The sequence below is a fragment of the Chionomys nivalis genome, chromosome 4 (assembly GCF_950005125.1).
Source record: "Chionomys nivalis chromosome 4, mChiNiv1.1, whole genome shotgun sequence".
In the NCBI taxonomy this organism is placed as follows: Eukaryota; Metazoa; Chordata; class Mammalia; order Rodentia; family Cricetidae; genus Chionomys; species Chionomys nivalis.
This window is the reverse complement of record NC_080089.1, coordinates 44593364-44612099: the sequence shown is the minus strand read 5'-3', so window position 1 is coordinate 44612099 and position 18736 is coordinate 44593364. Positions and strand designations below refer to the sequence as shown.

Below are 18736 nucleotides of genomic sequence, written 5' to 3'. Positions count from 1 at the left end.
ACCTCAGCTACCCCAATCTAGAAAATCCCTCACAGACTTGCCCAGAGCCTGACTCCTCAGTGACTCCAGGCTCTATCAACTTGACAGGCAACCATCTCGTTACCCATCTGGAGGTGGGGATGTTCCATGACTTGAGTGGACCCCAGCTCAACCTGGCTTGTCCCTGTTGGGGCTGGATAATGGGCCAGTGGCAGTGTGACTGCAGCACGACTCAGTCCTATGGGGACCTCGGGGCTCCTGCTCCGGTGACGGGAATCTGCCAGGGCAGAAACCGCAGCGTCAGGACAAAATCTGGGGGGCTGATAGTGACCCTCATCAGTCTTTTTGATCTAATACAGCAGGAGTTGGAGAAACTGATTTTGGGGTGTTAGGAGCTACTGTAGGGTCCCACAGGTAGCCCCATGATCTTTTCAGGAAAGAAAGCAGCGCACTGACCTCCTGGAGCACCTGACTGGAGAGCTGGAGCGTTTGCGAAGGGCCCACGAGCGAGAGTTGGAGAACTTGAGGCAGGAGCAGGACCAGCAGCTTGAGGACCTAAGGCGGCGGCACCGGGATCAAGTGAGGCCCTCGGAGTCGGGGCAGTACTTAGAGACTTCCACTGTAGGACAGGAAGTCTTGAGTGCTGATCCAAGAGTTGCAGGGCAGAGATTCTGGCACCTTCAGGAATAGGATCTCACCCTGGTTATGCCTACACTTCAGGGCATCTTTGTTCCTTTGTTTTCTGAGCCCGGGAGTAGCCCCAGTATTGGAAAGGAGAGGTCAGCCCATTTACATCTTTAGGGTGGACAGGTTCATGTCTCCTTGCCCCACTGGGGATCAACAAGATGTGGCATGTATACACTGGAAGGCCGTAAGGACAGAGAAAGAGGAAACAAGCCTGAGGCCAGCTTAGCACTTGGGGTGTGGCATGTTGGGTTCTGGATCTTTCTCCTATCCTTCAGCTAATAACCTTTCACCCTTTCTACACCTATGTCTTTCTCTTTACCATACTTCGGCCAGGAAAGGAAATTACAGGATTTAGAGGTGGAACTTGCAGCCAGAACTAAAGATGTCAAGGCCAGATTGGCTCAGCTGGATGCCCAGGTGAGGGAGGCCGAGGCTGGATCTACCTTGCCTTGGGGAGGGGGTTTGAGCACAGAGGGCAGGCTCTACCTCAGTCCTGGGGTCTGCAGTCAGCCCAGGGCTTGCCTCCCTCCAGGAAGAGAACATGCGGAAAGAGAAGCAGCTGCTCCTGGATGCGCAGAGGCAGGCTGCTCTGGAGAAGGAGGTCTGTCTGCCCACCCTTTCTCTTGTTTGTCCCCCGCTGTCTGTTCACCTGTCCTGTCTGGGTCCCTGGGGTTCTAAGACTGTGTTGGCCACTATCATGTTACCCAGTGGACCTGACTTTCAAGCCTTGGGGAGTGGGGCTCTGGTGGGGGACCAGGAGCCTGCAGACCCCAGATCCTAGAGACAGTGCTTCAATGGCTCCAGCTTTCCCGTGTTTTCTGTCTCCCACACCTCTGATACTGCCTGCACCTCACCTTCTCCCCACGGCATCGGTGCCCTAGGAAGCCACAGCCACCCGTCAGCACCTGGAAGAGGCAAAGAAAGAGCATACCCACCTGGTGGAGTCGAAGCGGCAGCTGCGGAGGGTCATCGATGACCTGCGTGTCCGGCGGGTGGAGCTGGAGTCCCAGGTGGATCTGTTGCAGGCACAAAGTCAGAGGCTGCAGAAGCACCTGAGGTAGTGTGGACTCTCTGCTCCTGGCTAGTGGCCACCTCTTCCCCCGGACCTCTGCCCTCTGCTGCTTTGGGACCCATGTCATCATGGACATCCACAGGGAGAGGGCCCAGTTTGGAGCCCAGACAGAAGCAGCCAGTACAGTCCTGCTGCACTTGGTAGGGAATGGAGTGCCGAGGCTATGAGAAAGAGAGGATTCTGGGTTCTGATGTCCACACCCCAGCCCTGCCCTGTGGGAATGAGAGTGAGTGTCCCAGCCTCACAGCCCTGCCTCCTGCTCTCTTCTTCATCACAGTAGCCTAGAGGCTGAAGTTCAAAGGAAACAAGACATGTTTAAAGAACTGGCAGCTGAGAATAATGCATCCCCACATTTGGAGCCAGATCTCCACATTGAGGACCTGAGGAAATCCCTTGGCACAGTGAGCGAGGGACTGAGGCCTGGGAGTGATGGTAGGGGTTGGACATTTGGAGAGGAACTTGGCTGTGCTTTATTTTGGATCTAGCCTCCTTTTCTTAGTCTCTTTCTCCACCCTCTCTATCACTCAGATGGTGCATATATGTGAAGAGCACCTGGGGGCTGGCAGAGCTGTTTCTGTGGCTAGGACACCGGGCACGGCTTCAGGATTCCTTCAGCCTGTGGGCTGTTGGCCTTTGCTGCACTCAGCTGGCCTTTTCTATTATGTGTTTCCAGAATGAGACCCAGGAGGTGTCCTCTTCCCTCTCGCAGAGCAAGGAGGAGATCGACCTGGCCATGGACAGGTGAGTTTCGCCAACCCATCTTGTGCCATGGGAGAGTGCTTATATCAGAGGTGAGATGACAATGACCTTCAGTGGGGCTTGGTTCAAGGCATGTCCCCGGGATGGAAGACTACTAAGCCAATATCCTACGCTTGGTGACTTTTAACACAGCATGCTGGTACCTGCTGGTCTCTAGTTGAAGGTCAGACCTCTAGAAGTATCTAATTATCTGAGTACAGGCCCCAGGCACAATCCACAGAGTATCTGTGAGCTATTGACCCCACGTGCCACACACTCTAGGTACTTAATGGTGATATCCAAGTCCCAGTCCGGCAGCTCCTGTGTATGTTCACGTGGACATGTGCTGGGGAAGTCTTTGGTTTTCCTTCCCTACCCCCTCCTGCCCCACAGTGTCCGGCACTTCCTCTCCGCTGAGGGTGTAGCTGTCCGGAGTGCAAAGGAGTTCCTGGTGCGCCAGACACGCTCCATGCGGAGGCGACAGACGGCCCTGAAAGCCGCCCAGCAGCATTGGCGCCGTGAGCTGGCTAATGCCCAGGAGGTGGATGAAGACCTCCCAGGCACCAAGATCCTGGACAATGTGTGCAAGAACCTGGATGAGGTTAGGAGCCTAGAGGAGGGCCTGCTAGTCTGAATTAGGAGATCTGAAGATGCTAGCTTTCCTCAGCTGAGCATTCTGGGAACCCTGAGAAGGGCCACGCGGGCTCTGGGAGTCACTTGTCTAATCATGGCCATATATCATGTGTAAACACCTTCTCTAATAATAAATTATTTTATCTTCATAGTAATCATCTTTAATGAGTGAGGATACAGGTTGAGGGTCCCTAACCCCCAAATCAATTCAAGCAGTAAAGTCTATGCAGATATTCCCAAATCTGAAAACTACAAAATCTCAGATATTTCTGAGGCCAAGCAATTTGGAAATGGAATACTCAACCTGTATTGCTATTGCCATGTCCTACATGAAAGGTACGACCAATGTCTAAAATATTTCAAATCCAATGCTCTTCTTTACCCTTTGGTATACTGGAGACGGAAGATCTGTAGATACACTCAGCGCAAGGTTGAGTAGCTCCTCTGGCTGGCTTCTCTGACAGTCTGATTCACAATGAAAAGACAGAGATGCCATTGTTACATGATGTTACAGATTTGTGTGCCAATTGAGGCCCCAATAGCACGGGTTCCCCTGGAACATGTCTGAACGCTTAGAACTCTTGGTGCCAGAACTGGTGAGGGACCGATGCTCTGAGGCCTGGATGTCTGGCCTGTAGGCAACAGATAGCAAGAGGCTTGCAGACACAAGGATGGGCTCCCTTCTCTCCCTGGGCACTTTTACTGCTGTGCTGTATTCCTTTTGGTGGTGGCAAGGGTTAACAGAGTGATGGTAACCGTTTGGCCCACAGCTTGAGAACATAGCATCTACGGGCATAGTGTTCCTCACGTAACACACTGTCTTGTTAGTTCTCAGGGTCTGAGGGAAAAGCCATTCTCTCAGATGAGCAGCCAGCCTGAGAGTTAAGGGATGTGTTTACAACCACCCAGCCAACAAATACCAGAGTCGGGACGCTAGCATCCGTGCCGAATGGTTTTCCTCCCCTTCTTCCCTGGCCACAGGAGACCAGGCACCTGGATGAGATGAAGTCAGCCATGAGGAAAGGCCATGACCTGCTGAAGAAGAAAGAAGAGAAGCTGAACCAACTGGAATCTTCTCTACAGGAAGAGGTGTCACCATGTGGCCACACAGCCCGGTGTGGCTCCTCCCTCCCTCCTGTAGGCCTGGATTAGGGAGAGCTGGATTGCTAGTGCTCAGGCTCTGGGCGGAGATAACAGAAGCATTGGCTCTGTCAAAATATCTGAGAAGCTGATGTCTGTGCCGATGGTTCAAGACATCCTTGGAGCACCTGCTGCTTGGTTACAGCATTCTTGGTGAATTTCACAGAATTGGGGAATAGCCCTGTTATTCCTGCATGGTTCCAGGAGAAATATGATTAAGTGTGGCTTCAGGGTGTCTCTTCCTTCCCTGAGACTGTGTGAAATCTCCATGCCCCAGGTTTCAGTTTGGGAGCAGAGATACCCAAGTGGGGAGACTGCAAGGCTAGTTTTGGGTGGATGATGGGGTTCTGCTGGTCCTGGGGGGCCCTATGGACTGCTTCACAGGCAGTTGAGTTCTCTTAGCCCCTCTACTGAGGCAGACCTTGTGGGTGCCTTCCTGGGGTGCCTATAGAACCTTGGACCTAAGAAGAACCACCTCATCAGACCTCAGTCCTCACTTACCACGAGGCATGCGGAGCGAAATCACACGGGAAGGGACAGTGCTAATGGTCATTTCTACCTGTCAGGTCTCTGATGAGGACACTCTGAAAGGATCCTCTATCAAGAAGGTGACCTTTGATCTCAGTGACATGGAAGACTTGAGCAGTGAGAGCTCTGAGTCCTGCCCCCTGCCTCATAGTGAGTGGTGTCACACAAGGAAGCCTGGGAGGGAGAGGTGAAGTGAAGCCCAGTGTTGTGGAGAGGGAGGAATGCGGGGGCCATGCTATCCTCCTCCTCCAAGCCCTGCAGTGAGCCTGGATGAGGTACACCATCATCCCTGGGTCTGCAGCATGGAGGATGAAGGGGCCAAGGATCCCTGCAGTCTCTCTCCAGGCCCCTGCAGCCCCCCACTCTTGGCTGCTCTGGCCTGTGCTTGGGTCAAGGACCTTGTTCTTCCTTTTGTCTATGTCCTTGGGCCCCTTGTCGGGGACACAGAAGCCCTGCACCCGTCCTTTGTCCTCCCATAAGGTCTTCAGCATGTTATCTGCGGTAGTAGGATACTCAAGTGCCAGCTCGATCCTGAATCCTTCCTACCATCTGCCTCTTTCAGTCACCCTGACCCCAAGTTCCGCTGATCCCAACAAGATCCACTATCTGAGCAGTTCCCTTCAGCGGATCAGCAGTGAACTGAATGGTGTGTTGAGCGTGCTGGGCAGCCTCAACTCCCAGCCGCCTCCACAGGTCCTCAGCAACCCACCCCCACCTCCGCTCCTCACCTCCTCGCTTCGGTCCTCCAAGAACGCCCCTACCCCAGCCTATCCCCTCCTGACCAAACCCTCCTCCTCATCGTCTGCCACACCCATGTCCACCCAGTGGGCCTGGGACCCGGGACAGGGCACCAGGCTCTCCTCCTCCTCGCAAACCGTGGACGACTTCCTGCTGGAGAAGTGGCGCAAGTATTTCCCTTGTAGGTCCCCACTCCCCCGTGCACCTGGTTTCTGGGTGGAGCCCTCCCACTTCTCTCCTCTGCCCTTATGCTCTCTTTCACAACCATCCTTTCTTTTGCCTTTGCCTCCCCTTACCTCTCTCCCCATCTTTGGTCATTGGCTCTGTCAGTGGGGCCCTGGTGAAGGAAGACCTTGTTGTGGCCTTACAGCCAGAGGGTCTGCGCTGGGATGTTGTACAGTGAGCCTGCACTGTGCGGAGCTAGAGCCAGGCAGAATCAAAAACCGTCATTGTTGTCACCCTAATGTCTGTTGTTAATACAGTACACGATGACATTTACACACACACACACACACACACACACCTCTGTAGTCTGTATTGTCGTTCTCTGAGGTAGTAATTTTTTGTCTCCATTTTATAGACTAGTAAAGTTGAGACTCAGTGGGGTTTAGTAGTGAGCTCCAGAGTCAGATACCAGGTGTTGACTCTGCTTATGACCCCTTGACCCTGGCTTCTGCTCTGCTTCTGTCCAGTCTCCTCCTTTAGTCCACCTCCTGTTGAGGAACACAAGTCATAAAGGCAGCCATTTGAGGGAAAATGTAAAATCATTTTCTGCCCCAGCCCAAATTGAAAATTAGGTTTTTAGCATCATAGTAAATAGGATAGTTCCTGTCTATCACCCGTCTGTCGTCTGTCACCTTCAACACAGAAGCTTTGCCTGCCATTGTTTGTTCTGGGGACATCCTTTTCTGGGACTGTAGGAGGCGCGGGTGGTGAACATGGGAGTGGCTCGCTGAGGGGGGGGGCCTGGCTCAGGGGGCTGGCTCAGCTGGCTGATGATTGCCCTTGCACTCCTTGCTGTTGCAGCTGGCATCCCGTTGCTCAGCGGCTGCCCTCCCCCACTGGAGAACAAGCTGGGCTATGTGTCCGTAAGGTGAGCCTCTCAGTCAAGAGCCTCAGTGTATGGACCTCCCTGGGGAGGGGTACCAGGGACCCAGGCAGGTCCCCAGTCCAGAGTCATCTGTGTCCTGCCTCCGACTGAGCAAGTGAATAGTCAAACCCTGCTGTTGAGGTTCAGTGGGTGTGGGGAGGGGCGTATCCAACTAGCTCTACAGATGTTGTCTGCTGGGTCTGTGAGGAGACATGAGCCTGAGGGGAGACCCAGCTCTACCTATGGCCCCAGTAGCCCTGGGGTCTGGCCCGTCTTTGCCATTGTTCTTTGTCTGATTCCTATGGCCTCTTCTCCAGTGCTTGCTGAGCAACATCTGGAGTAAGGGGACGCCCCAAGGGGAGACAGACAGGCGATTATTTAGTCCCGTTATTCATTTCCTATTCATCTTACTCCTTGCCAAATATTCTTTCCTTCCCACCCCAGCCCTAAGTGTAAATCCCGCAGTCATGTCTGCTCTCTGGGTCAGCCCTAGAGCTGGCACTGTGTAAGTATTTGAGCTGACCGATTGGCAGAGTACAGACAGATGTGAAGGTCCTGGGTAGATTCTGCATCAAGTGCCCAGAAAGGGGTTGGAGGGCAGTCACTACCTTCCCTTTGGGGACCAGAGGAGGACTTTTGAATTGCTGGAGGCCTTACAGGGACGCTGGTGGCCAGTGAGAGGAGGAGGAGGGAGGTGCTTGACTCTGCCCCTCCCACCAGCCCATTTCCTGCCTGCTCTCCCCCTCTTCCCCAGTGAGCAGCTCCACCTCCTGCAGCACTCCCATTCTCGAGTTCCCAAGATGGACAGCGTCAGCGTCCAGAGCATGATCGAGTCTAACCGGAAGTGGCTAGAACATTTCAAGAATGACCCCAAGGTGTATCCTTTTAGCTGGTCCCCAAACCCTTGTCCCTTCCTGTTGTACCGGCCGACTGGCTGTGCTCCGCCACAGACCTCTGATGTCTGAGGAGCATCCTGTTGTGCCTTTGACCTGTTCTTAGCACCCACCTGGACGTGCTCAGCCATCTAGTTTTCCTTCACTTTGTGACCAGACAGCTCTTCTCAGCGCCCAAACCAGCAGCCACTTCGAATTTACTGCAGCTGGGCCTGGATGAGAACAACAGACTGAATGTGTTTCACTATTGAGGCCTGTGGGGCGGCCTCCTTGTCTCCACCAAGTGCCTGAGGCGCCATCAGCACCTTATTTCCCCCTGATCAAGCATGCCCTCTGCTGTGTGTTCCACCCAGGACTCGGAGGAACCCCCGGGTAGGTAGGCAGGAAGCTCGTCATGACTGTAAACAGCCACACACGCTTCGCCCATGGACTGTCCCGAGCAGGAATATACGGACATATGCAAGCTTCTGCATCAAAGCGGCTGCTGAGGACTTCAGGGATGTGGCCACCTTCAATTAAAGCAGCTGCCTTGGGAGGCCTAGGGAGTCTCCTTGGAGCTCGGGTTCTTGGCCTTCAAGTCCTGCTGAGGGCTCTCATGGAGGAGGGGAGTGTGGTCCTTTGCTCAGGACAGCCCCCTGGGATGGCTATGCCCTGGAACCTGGCTGTAGCTGTCTTTCTAATACCTCAGCCCTGGAAGGGTCACATCCGTTCCTCTCTTTTTGGCTTTTTCTTTTTTATTGTCTTTTGACCCTCTCAGGTCTGGGCTCAGCTGCCTGAGTCCTGCTGGAGTTGTTCTCGGCCCCAGATGTTCTGCATCTTCCCCTCAGCCAGCACTGGGCTTTCCTCAGGGCCAGTAGCCTTCCCTCCCTTAGGATGCTCTCCGGAGCCCTCCCTTGCTCTCAGGTCTCAAAACCTATCTCTTCAGGAAGCCAAAAAGAAAGCCATAGAAAAAGATGGGGATGACTTCTGCTCCGTTGATATTTCTCTTCCTCCAGCATCCTCGTGTATCTGCGAGCTCTGTGTCCCTCTGTCCTTCCACCTGGACCACCCCTGTCCCAAGCCCACTCTCAGCTCTTCCCAGAGCTCAGTGGAGGGCTGACTACCTGGTACTGGCAGGGACTGTCTTGGCCAGGTGGCGCTTCTGGCACAGCCTCTACAGCCCCGCGTCCCCCAGTGGGCTCTGCAGGAAATGTTCTCGGCATCTGTCTCATTGTTTAAACAAAACGCATCGTTTTTCTTGTCTTGAGAAGCCGCGAGCTGCCTTTACCCACTCTCACCGCTTTGTTGCTCATTTCTTCTCCATGGAATACGACCCTAAGAACCAGTTGGCTTTTACCCTCTTAGGTAAATTTTTAAGCCGTCAGCCGACCACACGCAGAAAAAGTCCACTTTGTTATTTGTTCCACTCTGTGTGCCTTGAGAGCAGCTTGCGTGATCCGACCAACCCTGGTGACAGTCCTGTGTCTTTTTGCATCTATTAAATCTCTGCAAGTCTGTTTTCTGTAAGGCAGTCCTATGAATGTGTTGGTCTCTCTGGAGGCCTTTGTGTCCTTCGTCCTGTGGGCTAGGGAGAGTGTTTATGGAACTATCTCCTTGGGTATCTATCTGATCTAATCATCCAACAGTGTGGAGTTTGGTGCAGGTGTGGTTTGCTCTATTTTTATGGGTGACAAAAGCAAGGCTCAGAGACTTTAGGTGTGTGGAGCCCCTTTTATAGAGCCCTGCACGCCGTCCCCTCCCCCAGAGCACCCTCAGCCCTACACCTGCCACCATTTCTCACGGAGTACTCGCTCACACTTACTATCCGCCCCTTCCCTGTTCCCCACTTTCCAGGCTGGTGACCCACGGGGCCATTTCCCCAAAGACTGTGGGTTTTGTCTCCTGTGTAGACAAAGCCATGCCCTGCACCCCAGCCGTTAGCTGGCACCGTTAAGTGGGGTCTGCCCCCTGCCCTGGGTGAACAGTCTGTAGATACTCTTGGGTTTGTAGCAAGGGAGTAGCTAGGAGAACCAGCTCACACAGCCTTCCTTCATGCAGCTGTATAGACAACCAGCTGAAAACAGAAGAGTGTAGCCTAATGTCCTAGCCACTTCCCAGAAAGGAAGAAGGAAACGAGGGGGGCGTAAGCTGATAGGTGTTGAATACTTCTGTGTGCTATGGTTTTCTTAAGCTCTTGTTTGTAATCTTAACCTTAGGAAACATACGAAGAAGTTTAGGCTTAGAGAGGTTAAGTAGCTGTAGTTCAGATGCACAGAGCTAGTAACTAGGATTTGAACTAGATCCATCTGTTCTTAAAAGTCCAGTTCCGCAGCACTCGGGAGGCAGAGGCAGGCGGATCTCTGTGAGTTCGAGGCCAGCCTGGTCTACAGAGCTAGTTCCAGGACAGGAACCAAAAGCTACAGAGAAACCCTGTCTCGAAAAATCAAAAAAAAAAAAAAAAAAAGAAAAAAAAAAAGTCCAGTTCCGTTGCCCACAGCCGCCCCGTGTCAAAAGCTGTTTCTTCCAGACTTACGTCACAGTCCTTGGCCACTTGGTCTGCACACCTGGAATCCTGCAAGTGGTGGTTTCTAGCCGGGGTAGTAAAACCTCCCTGGGTTAGGGCTTAAAAGGAATTTTGGGGCCTGGGCACATAGTACCATATAATTTACTTGTTTAGCATGCGTGTGACCCTGGGATCAGTCCCCAGTATAGAAAAAAAAAAAGTGATATTTGGTAGGCATGGTGGCATTCCTATTTAATCCCGGTACTCAGGAGGCAGAGGCAGATCTCTGAATTTGAGACCAATCTGGTTTACAAAGTGAGGTTTAGACCAGCCAGGGCTACATAGTGAGAACCTGCCTCTTAATAAATAAATATATTTAAATTTAAAAAATTAAAACAATCTAATCTACATGGGAAGTAGAAAAAGACAAGATCTCCTGAGTAAATTGGGAGCGTGGGGATCATGGGAGAGGGCAGAAGGGGAGGGGGAAGGAAGGGAGGGGAGTGGAGAAAAATATATAGCTCAATAAAAACCAAAATTAAATATAAAGATTAAATTAAATTAAAAAATTAAAACAAAATTTAAAATAAAAAATAAATAAAATCAATAGTTTGCCATAGGGGAAAATATTTAAACAGATTGTCCGATCTCTTTTCCTCTCGGATTTTAGAATCCAGCTGGGAAACTCAAATCACAGACCTCTGGAGCCAGCTGAAAGGGATTGAGTTTGGGCTGCTATAAAAAACACTGCAAAGTTGGGGGTGCTGATAGAGTGTTGTGGTGACAGGCTCAATCCTTGCACCTTGCCCTTTTGTATTAATCGGGGTTCTCTAGAGAAGCACAACTTGTAGAACGAATCTCTCTCTATAGGAAGGGGTCTATTAGAAGGACCCCTAGGCTGTGATCCTGCTAATCATACAGTGGCTGAACAAAAGGCCCAAGGATCCAGAAGTTGCCCAGCCGACGTCTCAGCTGGCCTTCAGTAGACTCTGGAATTTCCAAGAAGTAGGCTCTGATGCCAGTGAAGGGATGGGCTAGCAAGGTGGGAGCAGGCAGGCAAAGAGCATTCCGCCTTCCATGCCCTCATACGGGCTCCCAGCAGGGGTGGCCCAGATTAAAGGTGTGTGTGTGTGTGTGTGTGTGTGTGTGTCTTCCTACCTCAGAAATCTGGACTAGAAGTGGATCCGTCCACTTCAAAACAAGCAAAAATTCCTCACAGTGCGTCCCTCCGTGTTTAGATTCCATTTAGTTCCAGGTGTCGTCAAGTTGACAAGAACAGCCACAGACCTTCCAGACGCTATGAACTAGGACTGCAGGCAGCACAAGTTACCCTCCCAGCTCTGGGGACTGGAGATTCAGTTTCTGGAGGGCCTTTCCAGTTCGCATACAGTCTTTGTAGCTGTGCTCACAGTGAGAGGGGAGATGTGGTCCCCGAGGCTCTTCTAGAGCCCTGGTACCATTCACAAGGACTCTGTCTCCATGTCTCACCATTTCCCTAAGGGTCCCACATCTAAATACAGCGTCAGCACACTTGAGGAGGAGTAGGTATAAGTTGTTTTGAACTGAGGCCTTATTCAGCCTGTTCCTGACATACAGGAAGGCAACAGCCTAGGGAGGCTATCAGAGGCTTTGGGGGAAACACACACACACACACACACACACACACACACACACAATTACATATGTGTTGTATGTCTGTGAAGGCCAGAGGACAAATTGTGGGAGAAACACACACACACACACACACACACACACAATTACATATGTGTTGTATGTCTGTGAAGGCCAGAGGACAAATTGTGGGAGTTACTTCTCTCCCATCGTGTGGGACCTGAAGATTAAAGTCAGGTGGTCGGACTTGGCAAGTGTCTTTACTGGCTGAGCCATCTTGCTCCTGGAGGGAACTTTAAGTGACAGTTAGCATGGGTCCTGTAATCACATAGCTCAATATTCAAAAGCATCAAAGTCTTTCTGTCCACATCCTATGTCGTGCTCTTTGAAAACAGTGGATAGTGCTCACACACACAGACATTTAAAAACATGTAAAAATACTTGGATGTCATTTTGTTTGTTAAAAATACAGATATTAGGGATTACTGGAAAGATTACTCAATGGTTAAGACCAGTTGCTGCTCTTGCAGAAGACCCAGGTACAGTTTCTAGCATCCACAGGTGTTAACTATAGCTTCAGGAAATTTGATGCCCTCTTTTGACCTCTGTGGGCACAAAGCATCCAGGTGATGTACATACAAACATGTAGGCAAACACTCATATGCATTTAAAAAATATTAAAAATAGAGATGTTCCTGGAGGTATGGCTCAGTAGTAGAATACTTCCCCAGCCCTGTGACAGGAACAAGACAACACAGTGGATTTCACCAGTGTTCCTCGTTTAGCCAGGATGGGTGGCTCATGTCTATAATCCCAGCACTCAAGATGCTAAAGTGGAGAAACACGAGTTCAAGGCCAGTTTGGACTATCTGTGAGGTCCAGGCTAGCCTGGGTTACAAAATGAGATCCAGTCTAAAACAAACATCTCCCAGTCAGTCAAACAACTAAACAACACTGGTGGAAAACAGTTTGGCAGTTTCTCAAAAAGTGAAATCTACAATTGTTATATAACTCATAAAAATTCTTCTAATCATAAGCTCAAGAGAACAGAAAGCAAGATCCAGATACTCACACACCCATGTCCCTAGCAGTGTTACCCATAATGTTCGGAAGGTGTGCGCATCACAGATAAAAGATGAACCAACCATGGTGAATGCATACGATGGAATACGCCTCATCCTTAAATAGTAATGAATTTCTGATATAGGGTACGACAGGGATGCAGAGATGGCTCAGTGGGTCAAAACGCCCGCCCCTAAACCTGATAGGCTAAGTTCACACGGTAGAAGAAGAAAGCTGACCTTTGTCAGATGTCCTCTGACTTCCGTTTGTACACCCTGGCACGTAGTATGTGTGTGCCTCACATGGGTACACCTATAGACACACACGTACACTCAATAATTGTAAAAAAAAAAAAGCCAGATGTTGTCATCAATTTCTCATCTTCTCTCGCCGAAAAACACAGGTATAGTGGCCCTCAAGGTAGCTTTGTTTGCAGGGTACAAGGGAGATATCTGGAAAGAATGGATAAACATTTAAGGCCATTGATCCAGGTCTTCATTTTGCTGAAGATAAATGACAAGGGGTAGGGCTTTGGGGGATCCGGGTGTGTTTCTAACAGGCAGCCTTACATCAGCCAGTCACATGGTGTCGTTCAGCATAGTAGAATAGTCTGCGTTTGTACAAACCCGATTCCCCCTTCTCTTCTCCTTCTCTTCCTCCTCCTCCTTCTTTTCCTCCTCCTCTTTCTCTTCCTCCTCCTCTTCCTTTCCATTTTTTCTCTTCCTTTGCTTCTTTCTCCTCCTCTTCTAATCTTCCTTCTCCTCTGCCTTCCCATTTATGACAGGGCCTCACATATTCCAGGCTGGCCTCAAACTCCCTGTGTAGTCACGGGTGATCTTAAACTTCTGGCTCCACCTCCCGAGTACCGGGATTACGAGCATGCACCATCATAGCTGGTTCATGTGGTGCTGCAGACTGAACCTGGGCTTCCACATATGCTAGGTATGCATGCTACTGACTGAGTTACACTCCGGCCTGGCCTGTCTGAATTTCCAGACCTTGTGTGTCTTAGTAAGGGGCCGGCTCAGTTGCACAGGCTTTAACTGGCTCCTGTTGGCTTCCCATTGCCCCTCTCATCCTTTCTCAACCTGTACAGCAGGCCTTCTCCAGCAGCTTCCCAGGCTGATCCGTACCCTGCCAACACTGACTGTGTCTCTCCACAGAGAAGCGTGCAGTGCTCCCCACCCTATCCAGCCTGCATCAAGGCTCATCTGACCGGACAGCTTAGTAGCCACTGCTTACCTGCTTCAGGCCAGTTTGCTCACAGGCTGGATTCTTCTAATAGCAGCTTCATAACTGCAGAGCTGAACTCGGACTATAAACAGTGGAACACTGGGTAGTGTGACTCAGTGACCAAGAGCCATTCTTAAGAGCTAGAGTCTGTTTAGCCTCATTGTGGTCTCTTCCTGATCTTCTAAACTTGGAAGAGTTTCCTAAGCCCTGAGGGCCTAGCTTTCTTGTCTGTCAGATGGAAATCCTAACATGTCTCCTAAATCAGCAATGAGATTAGGAAACAATGTGATGAGTGAGGTCTACTTAGCTCCTGCCTCCCACACCACAGGGCTCCACAATACATTCTCATGACCGCGTCCCCTTTGTCGTCCCTCGGAGGGTGGCTCTGTTTCCGGACTACTATGGGCTCTGAGGAGTTAGTTTTTCTTGAGTGTGTTCTGCCTGGAGCTAGGTCTGATTTGTATTTGTTTCCCAGTGTTCAGAAAGCCGAAATGCGTGCGTGCATGCTCACTAAGTTAATTCTAGGCAGAGCTTCTAGGTTTGATTATTGTGTCAGCAGTTCCAGACACGACCTGCAGATGGTGCACATAGTCACGGGAGGTGTCAGGCTCTGAGCTGGCACCAGGGCCTTGGTTTTCACCACATTGTTAGCCAGTTCCCCGGGATCTGTTTGGGTGGAGGGCTGAGCTCGGCACTTTTCTATGAACTCAGCCTTATCTTACCTGTTTATATGGTTGTTCATATTAATTCCTGGACATCCCACATAAACTAGGTAGGGTTTCTCTGGGCCGGGGCTGTTTGGTGTGACCTGCCTACATGCTGCACTAGTCTTCTCTCTGTGCCACCTGCTGGTCCCTTATAGTCCTGTTATCTTCAGAAACATCAGGTCTCAGACCCACCCTCCTTCCAGACCCACAGCCCCATGTCCCTAGGGCTGGTCACAGTGCGGAAACACTCTGTATTCTCATCTGCGGCTGGCTTCTAGCTCAAGACCTTTCCCTTCCTCTGCTGCTCCAAACCTTTGTGGCCATGTAGGGAGGTCACCGGCAGCCTCCTAGGATGGACCCTGTCACCAGAAATGCTGTTACTGTATTCCTAAATCCTCCATGTGACACTTGCCTTTCTCTCTGGTGTCTGAGTTGCGGACTCCTTCCAAACCTGGTGTTGCCCTTCTTTTCTGAGCCTATGGATATGCTGTTTCCTCTGTCTCTGAGTCCCTTTTGCCCTCTGACCTCCAGCGATCTCTCTCCTCTCTGTGACCACCCCTTGCCCTATGTCGGCCCAGAGCTTTGAGCTCTGCCTGGATCCCCAAGTAGTATATATATTCACTTGTCCATCTCCTGTAGCTGTACACTGGTGGTTCAGGCAGCTACACTTCCCTAGCTCCTCTGGCTCTTCTGGAAGAGAATCCAGAAACTCCCATCACCTGCTCTAGGTTTCCCAGCAAACATTCCCTGATTGCCTCATTGCAGTGGCTCCATGCCCATTCCGTCTGTAGGCAAGGAAACTGGCTCAGAGGGGTTTAGGCACTTGTTCAAAGTCACGGAGCTGGTCGCCTCTTAGAACCCAGCATGGATCTGAGAACAAAAGGCACGCTCAGTGGATGCACCCTGGCTAACTGCGACTCTTTAGAAAAGCTTCCAGCACAGGGTCAAAGCCCAGACCTGGGACAGAGGCCTCTCCGCCCGCCCCACTGGCCTCTGCCAGATGGGAAAAAAGCTACCACGTAGAAACATAACCTTTATTGCACACGGCGCTGGGTCTTTTTTCATAGAAAAAGGTATTAACACATAAGCATCTGCAAATTGAAGCAACTCCTGGTTTTCTTGGAACAGTAAAATCGCATGCAGTGTCTCTGAGTTGGGATTTCGGTCTGTGTCAAAAATCACCTAGTTGAAAGGGGGTGAGTAGGAGGGCAAAAAAAAAAAAATCGTTGTCTTTGTGCCTCTGACTCAAAAGAAGGTGAGAGAAATATATAGATATATAGATTGTTGCTGTGTCCCATTCTGACTATATATGTATATATCTCTCCACACGTATTTCATGGGGTGGAGGATTTGACTTGTTTTGTGCCCTGGCTTCACGGAGAAGAAGAAAATAGTTTCATTTGTACAAAAGAGTCCTATGTACAAGTGTTCATGACTTGGGGGTTTCTTTTTCACGTCTTTTTTTTTTTCGTCTGTGAGTTTAATATAAATAATTCAGGAAACAGCCACGTTGGTGTGTGAGGCTGGAGGTGCAGAGATCCCAGTGTGGAGCCCTTCTCCTGATGCCAGCACTCCTACACCAGGGTGTAGGATTTGGAGTAGGCTCCAGTCCCCTGTTTCTGAGATCGCCCTACCCCTGGGGTGCTCATTTCAAGTAGCGAGTCCCTGGAACCCCCCATTTTGGTGTGTGGGCCTCCGGCCCTTGGCGGTTCAGTGCTGGGGGCTGGAGGGGCAGCACTAGGGGCAGGAGGAGGCTCACTGGGGGTAGGACCAGGTGCTGGGGGTGCCGTGCCAGCTGGGGGTGCCGGCATAGCCAGAGTCCTCTGAGGTAAGGTGGCCGTAGAGGTGGCAGCAGGGGCCCCTGGATGGGGGAGGCCCAAGGGCTTGCTGGCAGGGTCCAGAGTGAGGTGCCGGGCCTGGGTGTGGTAGGCTCGAGGCAGATTCCTCATGGAGGCCTCTCGGGGTGGGACCACAGGGCAGGGCTCCCGCCCGTCTGCCTTTCGGAAGAAGGCCTCTGACTTGGTGTACAGCGGCAGGTTGCAGTAGTCACCTGCAATCACAGAGGCAGAGAATATGAGGGTCACAAGCCTGGGGGCACACTCATTCAATCCCTCCCTACCCCACCAGATTAAGAGGATTACCACTCTGTAACAAGCCCCTCCCATATGTCAGTCATGTATGTGTATGTGACTATTTTTTTTCAGTGCAAAGGAGATAGTGTCATTTGAATTGCACAGATAGAAAGTTAAGATCAGAGAGGTTAAGTGACTTGTTTAAAACCACACAAATATGAAGAAGTCGAATGTGGTTCCGAGCTGCTCTCAAGCCTTTGCTCTTGCATTATTGTCGGGGAACCAGGGTAGGCTGGCGGGATAAGATCTAGATAGGGCTTGTGTGGCTGGGGACCAGAACAGGAGATGTGGGCTCAGCACTCACTCTTGTTGGCTCGGTGAGGGATGGGCACAGCCACATTCTTGCCCCGGTCAGCATCCTGAGGCTTGGGTGGAGAGGCGGTGAAGCGGCAGATGCCAGGTTCTGAGGGCGTGCTCATGGACGTCATACTGTCGGCGTTCTCGTTGGTGCCTGTGGTCATCTGGTCAGAGGAACTGTCTGAGATGAAGCACTCCGTGATTTCAAACTTGGCGTGTTGTAGCTGTTCCTCCAGCTTGGCGTGCTCGTAGGCCCGGGCCAGCTCCTCGTAGGTGGAGGATGCGCTCTCGGTGGACACCATGCTGTTCCGGCCTTTGTCTGGAGACATGGAGGGGTGGAGTTGAGAGAAGAGGAGTATGGGAATGGCACCATCCCTGATTCAAGCAGCCATTTGAAAGTCTGGCCATGAGGATGCTGTCCCCCTGCCCCCAAGGGAAGCGGGGGGAGTGGCAGTGGTGGTGTTAAGTGAGATCATTGGCTAATGAAGAACAGAACATTTTTCAGTCTTATAAAAAAAAAAAAAAGCAACCAATTCCTGTAATACCAACTCTTCCTTTAACAAATGTTCCATGCCCCATTGTTTTTTCCTACTACTTTTTTCGGGGAGATCAAAATAAAGCCATTGACCAAGCAAAGTCAAGTGCTCCCCGGCCCCCCTCCCCAGCCCTCAGTACACAGGGAGTCGGTGGATAGCAAGAAGGCAAGTGGTGTGGATGTTAGACAACAGGCTGGTTATAAGGAATTGGAAAAAAGAAAGTGGGCAATGAATGAGGGGACCTGGAGGAGGATGGATGGGATGCAGGCAGGTCCCTAGACACACCTGTGTCTTGGGACAGACTGGCACTGTAGCTGTCACTCTCAGTGACAGTCACGCCATGCTGGGAACCCACAGTGCGCCAGTCGGAGGTGAGGGTTCGGGCAGGGGTGGAGGCCTGGCACTTGGTCAAGGTCCACTGGCTTGAGTACCGGTTCCGGGTGCTGTGTGCTGATTTCACGTTCTTCCTGGACACTGGGTCTACACAGAGGGAGGCAAGACATAGTAACCTCCAACTGAGGGCACTTAGCACAAAGAACAGTAGGAAGAAAAGGTAGTGGCAGAAGCAGTCACAGAAGCTCACCCGGGAGTGCTGGCCATGCGGCTTTCCTGAACATGTGTAGGAGCAGTGGGTGGCACCGTGATCCCCACCCCTCCCCAGCATTTCCTTTTACAGAGGAAAGAATGGGATGCTCTGTTCTGTGGCCTGCTAGCTGTCATCCCCCAGGTCCTTGATGTAGCCCTTCCTGCAGTCTGGCGTCACTGTTTGTGACAGAAAGTCCTTGGACAGCATGAAGACCCAACCTTTGCCTCGGATTTCTAGGTAAGGATACTGAGAGCCAGAGAGACAAGATTAGCAATGGCCAAGGTCATTTATATCAGGATTGTCTGCAGTCGAGGCCTCCAGACTCTTAACTCCAGAGCCTTGTCTGCTCTGCCACCCCATTCCTTTGTATGTGTTTGCTTTCTCTGTGGAAAAATGTATGTGTATGTATGTGTTCGTGTGTGTGTGTGTGTGTAAGCCAGAGAGTGGTGTCTGTTGTCATCCACCTGCCTGGTCTTTTGAGCTAGGGTCTCTTGCTGAAACTGGAGCTTACAAATTTGGCTAGGCTGGCTGGGCACTGAGCTCTATGAATGTGCCTGCTTCTGCATCCCAAGAGCTGGCGTTACAGATGTGT

At 51.2% G+C, this 18736-nt stretch overlaps 2 protein-coding genes across 6 annotated transcripts in view; one reads left to right on the top strand and one right to left on the bottom strand.

Annotated features, from left to right (window-relative positions):
• The window catches only part of Cep164 (centrosomal protein 164), a 65049-nt gene extending 56045 nt beyond the window's left edge, over window positions 1–9004 (top strand). For 4 of the 5 annotated variants that reach the window (XM_057767535.1, XM_057767537.1, XM_057767536.1 and 1 more), the window contains 13 exons: window positions 415–558; window positions 1000–1083; window positions 1199–1267; window positions 1548–1723; window positions 2016–2139; window positions 2412–2479; window positions 2870–3077; window positions 4091–4198; window positions 4816–4927; window positions 5340–5696; window positions 6542–6608; window positions 7360–7482; window positions 7656–9004. In XM_057767535.1, coding sequence (XP_057623518.1) covers window positions 415–558; window positions 1000–1083; window positions 1199–1267; window positions 1548–1723; window positions 2016–2139; window positions 2412–2479; window positions 2870–3077; window positions 4091–4198; window positions 4816–4927; window positions 5340–5696; window positions 6542–6608; window positions 7360–7482; window positions 7656–7749 — 1734 coding nt within the window. In that variant the 3' untranslated portion in view covers window positions 7750–9004. The remainder of the gene's footprint in view (window positions 1–414; window positions 559–999; window positions 1084–1198; window positions 1268–1547; window positions 1724–2015; window positions 2140–2411; window positions 2480–2869; window positions 3078–4090; window positions 4199–4815; window positions 4928–5339; window positions 5697–6541; window positions 6609–7359; window positions 7483–7655) is intronic. The other variant, XM_057767534.1, reaches the window with a different exon arrangement.
• Window positions 9005–15613: 6609 nt separating this feature from the next.
• Window positions 15614–18736, bottom strand: part of Dscaml1 (DS cell adhesion molecule like 1) — a 325942-nt gene continuing 322819 nt past the window's right edge. Inside the window, exons 31-33 of the mRNA XM_057767042.1 lie at window positions 17844–18038; window positions 17030–17341; window positions 15614–16643 (exon numbers count right to left, since the gene is read on the bottom strand). Coding sequence (XP_057623025.1) covers window positions 16168–16643; window positions 17030–17341; window positions 17844–18038 — 983 coding nt within the window. The 3' untranslated portion in view covers window positions 15614–16167. The remainder of the gene's footprint in view (window positions 16644–17029; window positions 17342–17843; window positions 18039–18736) is intronic.